The following is a 16,882-nucleotide window of genomic DNA, read 5'->3' as shown; positions in this document are numbered from 1 at the left end:
CTCTGACATCCTGGGTTCTAAGGGCCCTCCCAGCTCTGACTTCCCAGGTTCTAAGGGCCCCCCCAGCTCTGACATCCCGGGTTCTAAGGGCCCTCCCAGCTCTGACCTCCTGGGTTCTAAGGGCCCTCCCAGCTCTGACCTCCTGGGTTCTAAGGGCCCTCCCAGCTCTGACCTCCTGGATTCTAAGGGCCCTCCCAGCTCTGACCTCCTGGGTTCTAAGGGCCCTCCCAGCTCTGACCTCCTGGATTCTAAGGGCCCTCCCAGCTCTGACCTCCTGGGTTCTAAGGGCCCTCCCAGCTCTGACCTCCTGGGTTCTAAGGGCCCTCCCAGCTCTGACCTCCTGGGTTCTAAGGGCCCTCCCAGCTCTGACATCCTGGGTTCTAAGGGCCCTCCCAGCTCTGACATCCCGGGTTCTAAGGGCCCTCCCAGCTCTGACATCCCATGTTCTAAAGGCCCTCCCAGTTCTGACCTCCTGGGTTCTAAGGGCCCTCCCAGCTCTGACCTCCCGGGTTCTAAGGGCCCTCCTGGCTCTGACATCCCGGGTTCTAAGGGCCCTCCTGGCTCTGACATCCTGGGTTCTAAGGGCCCTCCCAGCTCTGACATCCCGGGTTCTAAGGGCCCTCCCAGCTCTGACATCCCATGTTCTAAAGGCCCTCCCAGTTCTGACCTCCTGGGTTCTAAGGGCCCTCCCAGCTCTGACATCCCATGTTCTAAGGGCCCTCCCAGCTCTGACCTCCTGGGTTCTAAGGGCCCTCCCGGCTCTGACCTCCTGGGTTCTAAGGGCCCTCCCGGCTCTGACCTCCCGGGTTCTAAGGGCCCTCCCAGCTCTGACATCCCGGGTTCTAAGGGCCCTCCTGGCTCTGACATTTTCTCTTCTAAAGTTCCTTTTGATCTGCATTCTGTGATGTGGTCCCTGTGGTCACTATGTGGCCTGCAGTGTCGGCTCAGTCAGGACTGAAATCCCTAACCAGGATGTCTGGGCTCTGTCTCCCAAGGGATTTTCCTGTAAAGTTGGTCCCTCTGAGTTTTTTGACTTGCTGTGACTTTGAATGGGTTTCTCATCCTCCCTGGGCCAAATTCGAAGAAAGAAGCTAGTTTCTCTGGGCAGAGCCAGGTCAAACAAGGAGAGGCGCCGGTGAGGACAGTGGGAGCCAGAGAGATGTAGTCCCTAAGCTTAGCGTTGGGCCCAGCTCACCTTCTTAAGTTCATTGAAGGCCTTGGTGGCTATGTCCTCGCCCCGTGAGCCTTGCGCGGTCCTCTTCAGGATGTTCTGTAAGCGACGGGAAAGGTGTTCATTGGATGAACACCCCCGTCCCACCTTCCTCCCAGTGTCCGTCAGGCAGTCCAGAGAAGTCGGACGAGATCTTTGCAATGGGCCTGGGCCCTCCCAGACTAGTGACCGGCGGGGGCCCGTCCAGTCTCTCAGGATGTCCCACAGCTTTATCCCCACCTTTGCCAAGCCTGGCCCACGGCTCGGGGAGCCACTCCCATCCAATGGCACTAAGTGCCTACTCTGTGGCAAGGTCCTGTGCCAGGTGCTGGGAACGCAAAGGCAAACAGGCGATGCCCTAGAGGAGCTGACATTCTACTGGGGGCTGCCCCACGGGGACCGAGAGGGCGCGGTAAGGAGGAGCAGATCGTCCATAACTCGAAGGGTCAGCAAAGATTTTCTTGTCCAGATACCTCCACCAGCATCTTCAGGCGTGTGATTCTCTGGAAGGGCAGGATGAGGAAGGAGGTGAGAGGCAGGCGCTGGCAGACGGGGGCCTCTTCCAAGTGGGCCAGAACGCCAGGAAACTTGGGGTTTTCTAGTCTAGAGGGCAGAGAGGGGAGGAAACCAGTGTCAGCCCTGACTCCCACCCTCCTCTCACGGAATCCAGACTGGAAGGGAAGAGACCACGTCATCCGACCATACATCTAACCCAAGGATTCCCTACTGGGACAGACCAACAAAGGGTCATCCTGGGGCAGCTGGGGGGGCAGTGCATGAGCCCCAGCCCTGGCGTCAGGAGGACCCGAGTTCAAATCTGGCCTCAGACACTTAACACTTCCCAGCTGTGTGACCCTGGGCAAGTCACTTAACCCCAACTGCCTCAGCAAAAACAAACGGGTCATCCATTCAAAGACAGGTTCCAAACCCCGTTCTCACTTGAGGAGTGTTTTGTTCCTGACCGTGGGCACGATCTCCTTGTCACTCACAATCCCACTCTTTGGGGCAGGTGGAACAAAGCTAGTCTGGTCTCTTTCATGATGGTCTTTCAGATACTCAGAGAGAGCCGCCATGTTATGTCTCCCCCTCTCCTGCCCCCCAAGTCTCCTCTTGTCTAACAGATCCCTGCCCCCTTGGAATCCACAGGATTCAGTTCGTAGTTCAAAAATCTTAATAAAAAAGGCTCATTGTTTGTCAAACATACCACCTCCCTATTTCTCTTTGCTCCTCTGGCTCTGTGGTGGTAGGGATATCTTTGTTCAGTCCTGAATGACCTTCCCACGTCCTTTCTGTGGGGCTGATCTCAACAAATCCCGTCTCTCTTTCAAATCTCAGGGCAATCGTGACCATCTACCTGGACCCTCTCCTCCACAGCGCCTCCTCCTCTAAAATCCAACAGCTGTCTGACCTCTAGCACGCCCCGTATTCGCTAATGATCTTTTCCCATAACCACCTCCACCCACCTTGGACAAATTGGAACCCCTGGCCGTCCACCCCGCTGCAGCCCCCTGCCCCTCAGCCCAGAACAGCCCCACCGGGACCAGACTACCTGTCTGGGTGGGTTACTCTGGAACTCCGCCCCGGGCTAAGCTTGTTTTGGCAAGCGGGGGAGGGAGAATTTGCCCAGAGGACCGTGTCCAGGATGACGGAAAGCCGGGTTTCATATCCAGCCAGCGCAGACAAATTGGGCCATCTGCCACGGTGAGGCGCCAGTTCTGGCAAGGACAAGACAGGGGCCTGCCCCGCGGCTCTGCCCACCCTTCTCTAGACAGAACCAATCTCCTAGTAAAATGGAAGCTCCCTGAGGGCAGGGATGATCTCACCTTTGTCTGCACCCCCAGAGCCTGGCACACCATAGAGATAGTGCCATTCCCATTTATGTCCTCTTGACCAGAGGAAGTATTTCCTCTGAGGGCAGAGACTACCATCTTGTATCTCGGAGAGCACAAGATTGAGAACATAAGCTCCCATTCCTTTAGGGACTCACCATTTACAGAGCACTGTCATTAGCAGTCCTAGGAGGGAGATAGCAGCCCATTTTACAGAAGGGGAGACTGAGACTCAGAGAGATGAGATAAGATACTATGGTCACACAGCAGAGAGTGATGAAGTCAGGGTGAGACTCCTGCAGTTTCTACTTCAGTGTCTGCTTTGGACAGGACTTCAGGGCCTGTGCTCTAACCACTGCCCCACCCAGCTGCTCCCTGTTATCTATATTGTGATGGTCACTGCCTTAATGGTCAGCACCATGGAGCTAGGACCATCAGTGGAAGCTCTTGGCTAGTGGGCTCCACAATTAGACAACTCTTCCTCATCACATTCATCAGCTAGAGCCCCATCAGTCATAAGCTTGCGTGTGGTTGCTTGGATGGAGCCAGGTGGGGGTTATGTGACCCCTGAATCTGGATCTGGACCTTAGAGGTCATCATGGACATCTCCCTCATACAAATAAGGGGCCGGTGACTGGCAGAACCGGACCCCTAACAGCCCGCTGCCTCTCACGACATGTGCTCCACAGACCGGCCATCCTCACTATTATGGTCACCTGCTAGGTTCTCCTCCAGCGCTCTCAGGCTGGACACTAGCCCCTCCCTGATGGGAAACATTTCCCATGGGCCCAGAGCAAGGCGGATAAAGGGCTCTGAGCCAGATCTTTGGGCCCAGCATCCCCACACCAGCCTCCCCTCCCCTGCAGTCCCAGCAGCCCCTGCCGGGCCCCCAGAGCCCAAAGCCCTCCTGGCCCTCGTACAGCAGGCGCTGGTAGGTGCGCTCCTGGTAGGCCTGGTTGGTGACATAAGGCAGGTAGACGCGCCGGAAGGCGGGGCAGTGGCGTAGGACGATGTCACACACACAAAAGCGAAGCAGGTCCTCCTCCAGCCGCTGTTCCAGCTCCTGCAGAAACCTGTGGGGTCCAGGAGGAAGAAGGGCTGCAGAGGGAGTCCAGTGGGCCCAGGGGGCACCTTGGCCTGGACAGAGGCCGGGCACCGTGTCCCTGGCAATCTGTTCTAGGTCTTGGTTTCCTAGGGTTACCCAACACTGCCCAGAACAGGGGGAAATGGCAGCCTTATCTTGGCTTTAACCAGCTCCCCTATTCCCTGCCCCAAAGACCCAAAGCCCTGCCCTGTGGACAGCCCTGAAGGCAAAAGAGACCCCTTCTATCCCTGGGGTAGAAAACAGAGTGAATTGTGAATCTCTAGACCTAAAAATGAGCCCTACGAGTAATTTTGCCCATCCTTAGAAGGCAGAAAAGCCCAATCACAGCATCATGGGATTCCATTTTAGAGGCAGAAGAGTACTTAGAACAGGAGGTCAGAGCTGGGAGAGACCAGAGAGACCTAGTTCAGCCTCCGCATGGGACAGAGCAGGGGCCCCCGGCCCCGGATGCTCAGCAGCTCCCGGCCCCCCTCACCTCTCACTGATGGCCTTGACCTCGGGCAGCTTGGAGAAGAGCCACTGCTTTTCTTGGGCCCCCAGACACTGGGCCAGCTCCGGGGAGCCCATGAAGTGACCCACCGCCACAGAGAGACTGTGGATATAGGAGGCCTCCGATGTGATCAGCTCAAACTTGGCCTAGAAAGGGGTGGGGGCAAGGGGAGCAGGGATGAGCCTCTTCCGGGGCCAGGACCAGGTGAGCAGGATCAGCACAGCTCCCACTGGAGCCCTGCTGGACATGGAGGAGACCCCCACATATAACATCTTTCCCAGCATTCCCTGGAGAATTCCACCCAAGGCTGCTATCCCTGATGCTTCCTCTAAAATCTGAAACCCTTGCCCCCAGGGCTTCTGTTTCCACAAGGCTCTGGTGTCCCCCCTACCATCTCCCCCCAAGGCTCCTAGGGCCCCTGCACCTCTTGCAGCTTGCATTCCTGAAGGCCGATGACGGCCAGGAAGCCGCTGCTCCGCACATCTGGGATGTCCTGCCACAGGGAGAAGGTGGAGCCCCGGCCTGAGCGCTGGGCTCGGAAGGAGCTGCTTGGGGACAGGTTGGCCCTGGGTGGGCCAGGCCCCTCCTCCTCCTCGGCCTCCTCTCCTAAAGTGTCCTCCTCGTGCTTCTGCCGCTGCAGCTCCCGGTCACTGGCCACATCACTGTACTCCTGGTACAGCACAGCTGGGGGAAGGAGGGCAGGAGGTAGCCCAAGAGCCCAAAGTCCAGCCTGGCACCCTCAGCACCCTGACACTGCAGACCCCAACTCCTCCATCCAGAGCATCTCTAAGGCTTCTCTCCAGTTCAAAAGTTCCATGTTCTAACATCCCATGCTCTAAGGGCTCCCCCCAGCTCTGACCTCCAGTTCTAAGGGCCCTCCCAGCTCTGACCTCCCGGGTTCTAAGGGCCCTCCCAGCTCTGACCTCCCGGGTTCTAAGGGCCCTCCCAGCTCTGACCTCCCGGGTTCTAAGGGCCCTCCCAGCTCTGACCTCCTGGGTTCTAAGGGCCCTCCCAGCTCTGACCTCCTGGGTTCTAAGGGCCCTCCCAGCTCTGACCTCCCGGGCTCTAAGGGCCCCCCCCAGCTCTGACCTCCTGGGTTCTAAGGGCCCTCCCAGCTCTGACCTCCTGGGTTCTAAGGGCCCTCCCAGCCCTGACCTCCCAGGTTCTAAGGGCCCTCCCAGCTCTGACCTCCTGGGTTCTAAGGGCCCTCCCAGCTCTGACCTCCTGGGTTCTAAGGGCCCTCCCGGCTCTGACCTCCCGGGTTCTAAGGGCCCTCCCAGCTCTGACATCCTGGGTTCTGAGGCCCTCCTGGCCCTGACATTCTCAGTTCTCAGGTCCCAGTGTGGATTTCCCTACACTCTCTCTTTCATACCCCGTTTCTCTTCCCTTCACCCCTGGCTCTGGCTCTTCCTCTCCCTCCTGGGCCAGCTCAGAGCCAGTAGCTCCTCTACTTACAATTAAGTAAGAAACGTGACTGGCGCCGTTCAGGAGGTACCCACGCTTTGGGGGCCAGTTCCTCTAGTGAATCAGACCTGAGGAGAATATGGACATCAGGTCATCTGCCCTCTCCTGCCCTACCTGAGTGTTGCTTTCTGGGTACAGACTGCTGTGGGAGGAGTTACCTGCTATCAGGCCGGGTATCGTCCCTCTCACCGGGAGCACTCACGGTTGGGGGCACGAGGCCATTGACCCTCGTCTCTGAGCAGCCGGGCTCCTTCTCAGTGGCTTTCCCTGTATCGGGTGAGAGCCCGGACTCTGGCACCAGTGCCACCCTGCCTTCTTCTCTGGGCTAAAGGATACCTCCATCCCATCCACCCCAAGCCAAGCAGGGCTGAGCAATAGAGATGGGGAGTTTGATCTCAGAGAGGGGGGGATCCCGGTCTGTGCACTGACGATTCAGGGTGTTTGGTACCCGGGGAAACTGAGGAGGGGAGTAGGCAATCGGGACTAACTTTAACCCTTTCCCAGGAGGTACAGGGCCTGTGGTGCAGGGCAGGGACAAAGGGACCCACGGGAGAGGCTAACCGGCAAAAGCATGGTTTAAAGTAAGATCTCAGAGCTAATAGGATTCCCAGAAGCCCTCTGATGAAAACCCCTCATCCTGAAAATGGAGAAAAAAATCCTGACTGCAGTCAGGAGGAGCTGAGTGCAAATCTAGCCTCACATTGTGTGATCTTGAGTCAGTCACTTAGCCCCAAGTGCCTTCTCTCCCCCGGCTGAAGACCCTACGAGTGGGTGGTTCTGTTGTCTCAAGTTGGTACCTTCCCCAGCAGCGCAGAGCCCTCGGTCCTTGGTCAGAGCCTTGCCCAGGCACAGCGACAGAGTGGCTTTCCTTTGGGCAGACTGCAGCCGGCTCATGAGCTCTGAGGCTGAGAAGCGCCTCCTCTCCGGCTCTTTGGCCCCCTCTGCGTGGGGCACTGACAGCGCCAGGGATCGGGGCACTGCCAAAGCAGGATGCGGCTCAGGCGCCTCTGCCCCGACCTTGGGGAAGACGTCGTCGTCCTCGGAGCCGGAGCTCTCCCGGGCCTCTTGGCTCTCATACACCCGCATCTTCCGCCCTGGAGGGAAGGGAAGGGTCAGCTCCCCAGAGACGTTGGGCATGGGGGGGGCGGGCCAGAGAGACCTGCAGTGTGCCCAGAACAGGGGGGGGGGCAGGATAGAAACCACCGTCCCACAGACTTCTCCTGCTCCCGCCCTCCCAAGGCTTTGAGTCCTTGTCCTAACAGGTGACCTAAATTACTACAAAGAAAAAACAAGAAAGCCGGGAATGCTTGTGCAGCAAGATAACTGTCTAAATATGTATACATATATCGTAGTTAACATATACTTTAACATGTGTAACATATATGGGACTGCCTGCCATCTGGGGGAGGGGAGGGAAGGAGGGGAAAAGTTGGAACAAAAGGTTTTGCAATTGTCAGTGATGGAAAATTACCCAGCATATATCTGGTAAATAAAAAGCTATTAAAAAAAAAGAAAAGAAAAGAATGAAAGCCATGAATGGTAGCATTTTCTGTAATCAAAAATATGTCCTTGTAAAAGGTCCTGTTAAAATGATTCCCCTGCATCCCCTGCTGGATACTGTGCCCTAGGCAGGTACTTAGTCATTGCACTATCTGTGGGGGCAGGGGGAAAGGAGAAGGGAACAAGCATTTATATAGCACTTACTGTATACCAGGGCCTGTGCTAAGCACAGTACAAATATGATTTCACTGGATCTATACAACAAGGAGAAAGATGCTAATCTTATCCCCGTTTTACAGTAGAAGAAATCGAGGAAGGCAGAGATAGTGATTCCCACAGCAGAATTTTAACTCGGTCCTCCTGACTTTGGGTCCCACATTCTACCCAATGGGCAGCCGGCTCGTAGAGAGGACCGTGTCCTTCTGGACTATAAGCCCGACGAGAACAGGCCCAGTGCTTTATGATGAGGTCCGGGAAAGAACCCTGGCTGGGAGTTGGAAGCCCTTCCCACAATGCTTTGTGGCTTGGGCTCAAGCTAATGGCACACATGGTCCCAATGACAGCTGCAGGAGAAGCATTGGGCAAGCTCGTAATGACCATCATCATCGTCGTCACAGACATAATTACTACCACCTGACCCTTCTCATTGTGTTTCGTGGAGTTCGGAGAGAAGTTGAGGAACCAAGAATAGAGCATTGAGCTTGGGGTCAGACACTCAGGAGCTGTGTGACCCCGGGACAATTGCCACAGGTTCCCCAACCGTAAAATGGAAATAATAACAGCCTCCACCTTGAAGAGTTGTTGTGAAAAGCAACGAGACATTTATAAAGTGCTTAGCACAGTGCTTGGAACAAAGCCTACGCTACATAAATGCAAGCTGTTATTTATTATTATTATTATCATTGTTAGGGCTTCATCCTGTTATTATTATTATATGGACCGTCCTGTTCTTATTTTTCTTAATTTGTATGACTACTATTTATCTCATTCATCTCAAGAGAAGTGTGGGATAATAGTCATTATGTCGATGAGGATGGTGGTGATGATGTTTATAAAGCTTTTTTGATGGAGTCCAGATAGAAAATCTGTGGACAAAGTTGCGGTTCAGTCATGTCTGACTCTGCGTGACCCATTTGGAGTTTTCTTGACAAAGAGAGTGGAAAAGTGTTCCATTTTCTACTCCAGCTCATTTTACAAATGGGGAAACGGAGGCAAATTGGGTTAAGTGACTTGTCTAGGATCACATGGTTAGTAAGCATCTGAGGCTGAATCTAGAGGCACTGAGTGCTCTGTCTACTAAAAGATTAAGAGCTGGGGCTCCAGAGATGCTCTGGACACAGGTGAGTGTCATAGTCAAGCTTCTCTCTGAATATGATAGGTGACACAATGGAGAGAGCACCCAGCCTACAATCTAGAAGACCGGAATTCAAATCAGACCCTCAGAAACTTACTAGCTGTGTGACCCTGGGCAAGCCACTTAACTGCTATTTGCCTCAGTTTCCTCATCTGCAAAATGGGAATGATAATAATAGCACCTATCTTCCAGGGTTGTTGTATCAAATCAGATAATAATTATAAAGCCCTTAGCATAGGGCCAAGCACATAGTAAGTGCTAGCCTAAAGTTTTTATTATTTTATTTTTATTAAATTATTAATTATTAAATAAAATACTATTTATATTTTATTATTATATATCCTGCTGGCAAGGAGGATTGTCCTAAGCTCTCTGATCATTAAAGTGTCTTCTTTTTCTCCCCCAAAAAATTAGGTTTTCTTTTTATTAAAATTTGTATTAAATTAAATTTAATCAAAATTTTTAAAATATTTAAAAGTATAAATTTATTAAAATAAATTCTATTTATTAAAATAAAGTATTAAAACCTAGTCTCTGCTCTCAGAGAACTTTTGGTCTAGCAAGTCACTTGAGTCACAGAGGTAGTGTGGCTCAGTGGTTTCAGGAGCAGGAGGCTTGCCTGGGTCCCACCACTGCTTCTGTCACTTCTACCTTGTGTGAGTTTGGGCAAATCACTTAACCTGCCAGGACCGTGGTTTACTCACTGGTAGAGTAAGACAATGGACAATCTAGCACCTAAACTCCCCACGTTACCCTATGTAGGTAGGACCTAGAAGTAGCAGGCTTCTTAAAAATGCTGGCAAAATTCAAGTGCAATGAGAGATCCCCTGTCCCTTCCACTTTGGAGGCTCCCTCTCTCCTTCCCCAGAGTTCCCCAGAACTCTCTGCACTCCCCCAAGGGTAAAAAAAAAAAGGAAGTCCTGGGGCTTATACTTGTCCTGCCAGGCTCAATGGTCATAGGACACAGGGCATGTGGGGGAGGAGGCATTCCCAGAAGACCCAGCCCTTTCTCTGGGCCTCCTGTGTAAAAGGAAGATAATAATACCTGATCTGCTTACTTTACAGGTTTGTTGTGAGGACCCAATGAAATAACTGGTGTAAAAGCCTTTGGAAGCAGTTAAAGGCTATCTGACGGGGATTTCTGTCTGGTTTCTAATGGGTCTGCTGACTGGCCCTAGACTGAAGGAAGGAATGAACTCACAGGCCGATTTCTCCTCAGAATTGTGGCTGGTGCGGCGTCGGGCTTCTGGGTGTTGGGGGCTCCGAGGCCCTCCTAGGAACTCACTGAGAGCGTCATCTCCAAAGGCTGACAGCTTCCTGGCAGGGACCCTGCTGTCCTGAACTGCCACTGGTAGTGGCTGCAGCAGCCCGTGGGAAGCAGCCGGGACCTCGAGAGGCCACGGGCCCAGCTCCAAGTGCCCTGGGAGCCCAGCAAAGGACAGACTCTCCTGTTGGCACACTGTAATGGGGTGTCGGGCAGGGGGAGGCGTCTCCTCCAAGCTTTGCGTGGTTTTCCCTGGGATTCCCTCCAGGGCTCCTGACTGAGACCTCCCATAACAAAAGCCAGCTAGGTGAGGCTGGAAGTGAGGAGAAGGTCGGTAGTCCATGCCTGGGGGTTACTCAGTCCTTCTTGTCCTGTAGAAGAGAGAGAGACTGGTTAGAATCCCTCTCCTCCCCAAGACACAGATTAGGATGGAGTCTCTAGGAGGAATAACAGCATTTGGTGTTAGAACAATCCTTAAAATGAAGAAAATCAGAGCTGGGAGGACCCTTAGAACCCGGAATGTCAGAACTGGAAAGGCCCTTAGAACCCAGGAGGTCAGAGCTGGGAGGGCCCTTAGAACCCAGGATATCAGAGTTGGGAGGGCCCTTAGAACCCAGGAGGTCAGAGCAGGGAGGGCCCTTAGAACCTAGCAGGTCAGAGCTGGGAGGGCCCTTAGAACCCGGGAGGTCAGAGCAGGGAGGGCCCTTAGAACCCGGGAGGTCAGAGCTGGGAGGGCCCTTAGAACCCGGGAGGTCAGAGCTGGGAGGGCCCTTAGAACCCGGGAGGTCAGAGCTGGGAGGGCCCTTAGAACCCGGGAGGTCAGAGCAGGGAGGGCCCTTAGAACCCGGGAGGTCAGAGCTGGGAGGGCCCTTAGAACCCGGGAGGTCAGAGCTGGGAGGGCCCTTAGAACCCAGCAGGTCAGAGCTGGGAGGGCCCTTAGAACCCGGGAGGTCAGAGCTGGGAGGGCCCTTAGAACCCGGGAGGTCAGAGCAGGGAGGGCCCTTAGAACACAGGAGGTCAGAGCTGGAAGGGCCCTTAGAATAGAGAATGTCAGAACTGAGAGGTTCCCTTGAATCCAGAACATCACTATAGGATGAATCTTAAAATAAAGGTCAGAGATAGAAAAGACTTAGAGAATATTGGAAGCAAGGTGACTTTTAAAAATCGCCTCATCCAGTTTGCTCCATTTACAGGTAAGGAAACGGAATTCTAGGGAAATCTAGTGGCTGAAGAGGAAGAAGTGGGGGGGGGGGAATCTCTACCTCGTAGCTGTCTCCCAGTCTTGTTGGCAGTCGAGATGAGCAGGAAGAGGAAGTCCTGGGGAACAATCTGTCCCTCTCAGGCAATTAGTTCAGAGCCACCAATCTCCGTCCCTCACCTCCCGTCACACACTCCCTCCAGGCTTTGCCTCTCCTACCTGGGACGGTGTTGCCTGGCTCAGGCCAGCCCAAGACGCAGCTGTCTGGGGAAGCCCTGCTCTGCACAGCTGGCTCAGGGAGCTCCCACCCAGACAAAGAGTTTGATTCATCAAATCCTGCGGTGAGCTGGGGAAAGGGAAAGGGAGAGAGCGGGGGTGGGGAAGGAGAGGCTTGGCCAGCCCTACCTTTGCTCTGTGGCAGGGAGAAGAGGGGGCACCACCCAGATCTCCCTTTCCCTACAGGCAGAAATACCAGCCCCTAACACAGAGTGCCCCCCTCCCCCCAAAACCAGGCCTGCCCACTGGGCAAGGCTCCTTGGAAAGAAAAAACCAGAACCAGAAGCTGGCACCTAGAGAGACAAGGAAATCCTCAGAGACAGAGTAACTCAGACATGACATAGAGACACAGAGGGAGCTACTCAGAGACAGACACAGAGAGCTGCTCACTCAAGAGACAGAGAGAAAGGCAGCCAGGGGTATAGACAGAGAAGGTTATTCCGGGCAGAGATACCCAGAGACCCAGCACTCATGAGGAGTTACTCCAACACAGAGAAATCAGAGGTATTGGAGCCCAAGGCAGCTAGTGGCAGGGATAAGCAGGCAAATTCTCAAAGAGAAGCCCAGAGACAGAGACAAAGAGACAGAAAGATTATGAGAGACATGGAACAAAAAAGGCAAAGAGAACCTCCCCTTCTCTAAAGGAGGAAGGTGGGAGCAGCTGGCGGAGCAGAGTTCATCCTTCGCCATCTGGACCAGCACCTCCATTTCTCTGCCACCACTGCCTCCTCTCTAGCATGACTTTTTTCTTCCCAGTCATCCCGCTCCAAACTCAGGGCAGGGGAAAAGCACTCGGTGGCCACAGGTGCCAAGGACAAGCCCCCAAACCTAACTGGAGCTGGGTCCCTTCCTGCTCAGAGCATTGTTTCCTCTTACCTCCTGGTTCAGAGGAAAAGACAATGATCGCCCTGCAGTCAGAGACCTGGGTCCAAATCCCAGCTCTGATACTCTCTGGACCTGCAAGATTTGGAGCAGGTCCTTCTCTGGACCTCAGTTTCCTCAGGTGTAAAGTGAGGAGGTTGGACTCCAAAGGCACCTTTTGCCTTTAAATCTGCACTCTCATATCCAGCTCCTCCTCCAGTCCCAGGCTGGCAAAGAGACCACAGCAGAATGTAAATTTCTTGAAGGTAGGGACTACCTCACTTTTGGCTTTGCATGTCCAGCACCTATTGGAGTATCTAACACGCAGTAGGTGCTTTATGAATGTTTGTTGATTGGTTGAAAAATCACCTCCAATCATCCATTACAAGGGCATTTGATGCTCAAATGAGATTGGAAAGCACTTCATAAATTATAAATGCTTTCTCTGTTAAAAAGGGGAGAGATTGAAGGTTATCTTTAAAGCTCCTTCCAGCTCTGACATCCTGTGTTCTAAACACCTTCCCAATTCTTATGTTCTGTGATCTAAGGTTCTCTGAGTTCTGACATTCTATGTTCTAAGGGCCTCCCAGCTCTGATCTCCTGTGTTCTAAGGGCCTCCCAGCTCTGATCTCCTGGGTTCTAAGGGCCCTCCCAGCGCTGACCTCCCGGGTTCTAAGGGCCCTCCCAGCTCTGATCTCCTGGGTTCTAAGGGCCTCCCAGCTCTGATCTCCTGGGTTCTAAGGGCCCTCCCAGCTCTGATCTCCTGGGTTCTAAGGGCCCTCCCAGCTCTGACCTCCTGGGTTCTAAGGGCCCTCCCAGCTCTGATCTCCTGGGTTCTAAGGGCCCTCCCAGCTCTGACATCCTGGGTTCTAAGGGCCCTCCCAGCTCTGACCTCCTGGGTTCTAAGGGCCCTCCCAGCTCTGACCTCCTGGGTTCTAAGGGCCCTCTCAGCTCTGACCTCCTGGGTTCTAAGGGCCCTCCCAGCTCTGACCTCCTGGGTTCTAAGGGCCCTCCCAGCTCTGACCTCCTGGGTTCTAAGGGCCCTCCCAGTTCTAACATTCGGTTTTGAGAACTTCTAAGTTCCCAAGGTCATTAGATCTGGGCATTTATTCTCTCAGCCTGTCTTTGGGACTCTGCTTGCTGAATACCTCCTTAACTCACTCTCCAACCTGGCTGAGTAGTGGATGGGAATAGAATGGAAGGTGCTTAGTATGGAACAAGTTTGTGTGAAATTATCAAGTACTCTTAATCAGTGGGCAAAACTGAACCAGTCACTGACCCCAAGGAGCTTACATAGTGCCCTGTGGTGTGAGCGTGCCTGGGAGTAAGTGAAGGTGGGCATGTGAGCTGTGAGGTATATGGAGTCAGCGTCAGCACTGGACAGTATGTATGTCTCTGGGTGAAGACAGGATGCATGAGGGAAATGCACTTTCAGAGGATTGTGGGATAGTATGAAACTCGAGCCATTGTTACTCCCTCTCTGACGCTGGTCTTGAGGTTTTGAGGTTTTAAACCTCAAAAACAGGAACTGAACTCCATACAGTCCCCAACAACCCAATCCTGAAGGAAGAAGGCCTGGAGGGGCACTGAACCAGCTCCTGAGCAGGAGAGAGAGTGGATGAAGGTGGGCAAGGATGCCTGGGAGCTTTCTCAGTGGTCCAGGAGCACATCAGGTCAGGGGGCAGGAGCAGACACAAGTAGCAGACAGCCCCCACTCTCGAGGCCCCCCTTCCCCTGCACTCAGCTGGATACCAATTGCAAGGGGCAAGTGAAGGCCTGAGCTGGTTCCAAACTGTGCCAAGTCCATCTCTGCCAGAATCCCCATCAGCAGAATAGGACCTGGCGGAGAGCAGAGGGGGGGAGTGGGGGAAAAGCTCAGCTGCTGGGGAGAAAAATCTGGAAAAGAACCCAGGAGATCAATGGGAGACTGACCTCCCCCAAACAAAGCAAGTCAGTGGTGTCATAGGGTCTCTCAATCAATGAACATTTATCGATCACCTACTATATGCCAAGCACTGTGCTGGGTGTAAAGAAAAGTTAAAAAAAAAAATCCCTTCGCTCAAGGAGGAGACAAGAATACACAAACTAGAGATGGGGAAATAATCAATAGAGGGAAGGCACAGGACTGAGAGACTGAGAAAGGTCTCCTAAAAATGGTACCCGCAGAAAGTCAGGATGCTGAGATGAGGAGGAAGGTATCTGGAGTCATGAGATGGAGTGTCCCATTTGGGGAATGGCAAGGAGGATGACATCGCTATTCTGAGGAAGGTGGGAAGGTATAAAGTGAAGACCATCTCGATAGGGATGTCATCTTGCAGATAGAGAAACTGAGGCCCAGGGAGGTTAAGCAATTTTACTTTTTTTAGCTTTTATTTTCAAAATATATATAGTTTTCAGCATTCACCTTTGTATAATCTTGTGTTCCAATTTTTTTCTCCCTCCTTTCTCCCCCTCTCTTAGACAGCAAGTAATTCAATATATGTTAAACATGTGCAATTTTTCTACATATATTTCCAGAATTATCACGCTGACAAGAAAAATCAGATCAAAAAGGAAAAAAAAATGAGAAAGAAAAAAAGCAAGTAAACAACAACAAAAAGGTGAAAACACCACGTTGTGATCCACATTCAGTCCCCACATTCCTCTCTCTAGTTTAGATCGCTCTCTTCATCCCAAGTCTATTGGAACTGGCCTGAATCACCTCATTGTTGAAAAGAACTACATCCAGCAGAACTGATCATCACGTCATCTTGTTGTTGCTGTGTACAATGTTCTCTTGTTTCTACTCACTTTGTTTAGCATCTGTTCATTGTCTCCAGGCTTCTCTAAAATCATCCTGTTGGTCATTTCTTACTGAACAATAATATTCCATATATACCACAATTTATTCTATAATTTTTTATATTCTATTTATTATATAAAAAAGTGAAACTACTCTGTTTTAATCTCCATAGTTCTCTCTCTGGATGGGATGATGTTTTCCATCCTAAATCTATTGGAATTGGGGGCAGCTAGGGAGCGCAATGGACAGAGCCCCAGCTTTGAATTCAGGAGGACCCAAGTTCAAATCTGGTCTCAGACACTTAACACTTCCTAGCTGTGTGACCCTGGGCAAGTCACTTAACCCCAGCCTCAGGGGAAAAAAAAAAGTAAATGTGAAAAAAATCTATTGGAATTGTCTGGATCACCAGATTGTTGAGAAGAGCCAAGTCTCTCATAGCTGATCATCACATAAACTTCATGATGCTGTGTGCAATGTTCTCTTGGTTTTACTCATTTCACTCAGCATCAGTTCGTGTAAGTCTCTCTGAAATTATTGTTGGTCATTTCTTACCGAACAACAATATTCCATAACATTCATATACCACAATTTATTCAGCCATTCTCCAATTGATGGGCATCCAGATCAATCTCCAGTTCTTTGCCACTACAAATGTTTTTGTACATGTGGGTCATTAAGGAACTTTAGATCATAGATATAGTACTGGAAATGACCTCAGGGACCTCTAGTCTGATAGGCTATTTTTATTTATCTAAGATCACATCCAAGTTCCTGCCAGATACAAGGATACTTCAACACACCTATCGACAACCCTAACATCCAGTTTCTCAATTTATTCCCTTCCCACAAGCTATGTCCCTAGCTCACCTCAGTCATACACAGATCCATTACCCATAAATGCACTTCCTCTGAGTACAAGAATTCTGAAATCCCCTTATCCAGAGTCACTGTGTCTAGCTCATCTAACAGCTCATCTGGATGAAATTCAAAAATAAATGCCACCATGGCCCTTCAAAATGGCCAAGGTAGTTTAAAAGGGGTTCCCTTCAAAATCCTGAACCCCCTTCCACAGCTTGTGTTACGGAAATCATAATAATAAGAACCAATCGCGATAAAACATTTTAGAGAGGGCAAATAATTTACATAATCTCATTTGAGCATCAAAACAATCTCAGGGACATTAATGCATTGCTGGTGGAGTTCTGAACTGATCCAACCATTCTGGAAATCAATATGAAACTATGATCAAAAGGCTATCAAAATATACATATCCTTTGATCCAGCACTACTGGGTCTGTATCCCAAAAAGATTATAAGAGAGGGGAAAGACCCATATGTGCAAAAATGTTTCTGGCAGTTCTTTTTGAAGTGACAAAGAGCTGGAAACTGAGTGGATGCCCATCAATTGGAGAGTGGCTGAATAAATTGTGGTATATGAATATTATGGGATATTATTGTTCTGTAAGAAATGATCAGCAGGATGAATACAGAGAGGCTTGGAGAGATTTACATGAACTGATGCTGAGTGAAATGAGTAGAACCAAGAGAA

General features: G+C 51.7%; 1 protein-coding gene across 1 annotated transcript in view; it reads right to left on the bottom strand.

The window, feature by feature from the left end:
- Window positions 1–16,882, bottom strand: part of ARHGEF19 (Rho guanine nucleotide exchange factor 19) — a 27,518-nt gene that overhangs the window by 7,874 nt on the left and 2,762 nt on the right. Inside the window, 9 exon segments of the mRNA XM_074306159.1 lie at window positions 1,196–1,270; window positions 1,684–1,813; window positions 3,960–4,112; window positions 4,620–4,780; window positions 5,059–5,318; window positions 6,090–6,166; window positions 6,257–6,365; window positions 6,896–7,192; window positions 10,154–10,587. Coding sequence (XP_074162260.1) covers window positions 1,196–1,270; window positions 1,684–1,813; window positions 3,960–4,112; window positions 4,620–4,780; window positions 5,059–5,318; window positions 6,090–6,166; window positions 6,257–6,365; window positions 6,896–7,192; window positions 10,154–10,559 — 1,668 coding nt within the window. The 5' untranslated portion in view covers window positions 10,560–10,587.

The sequence above is a fragment of the Sminthopsis crassicaudata genome, chromosome 3, assembly GCF_048593235.1.
Source record: "Sminthopsis crassicaudata isolate SCR6 chromosome 3, ASM4859323v1, whole genome shotgun sequence".
Lineage (NCBI taxonomy): Eukaryota > Metazoa > Chordata > Mammalia > Dasyuromorphia > Dasyuridae > Sminthopsis > Sminthopsis crassicaudata.
The sequence above is the reverse complement of the archived record's forward strand: the minus strand, read 5'-3'. Positions and strand labels throughout refer to the sequence as shown.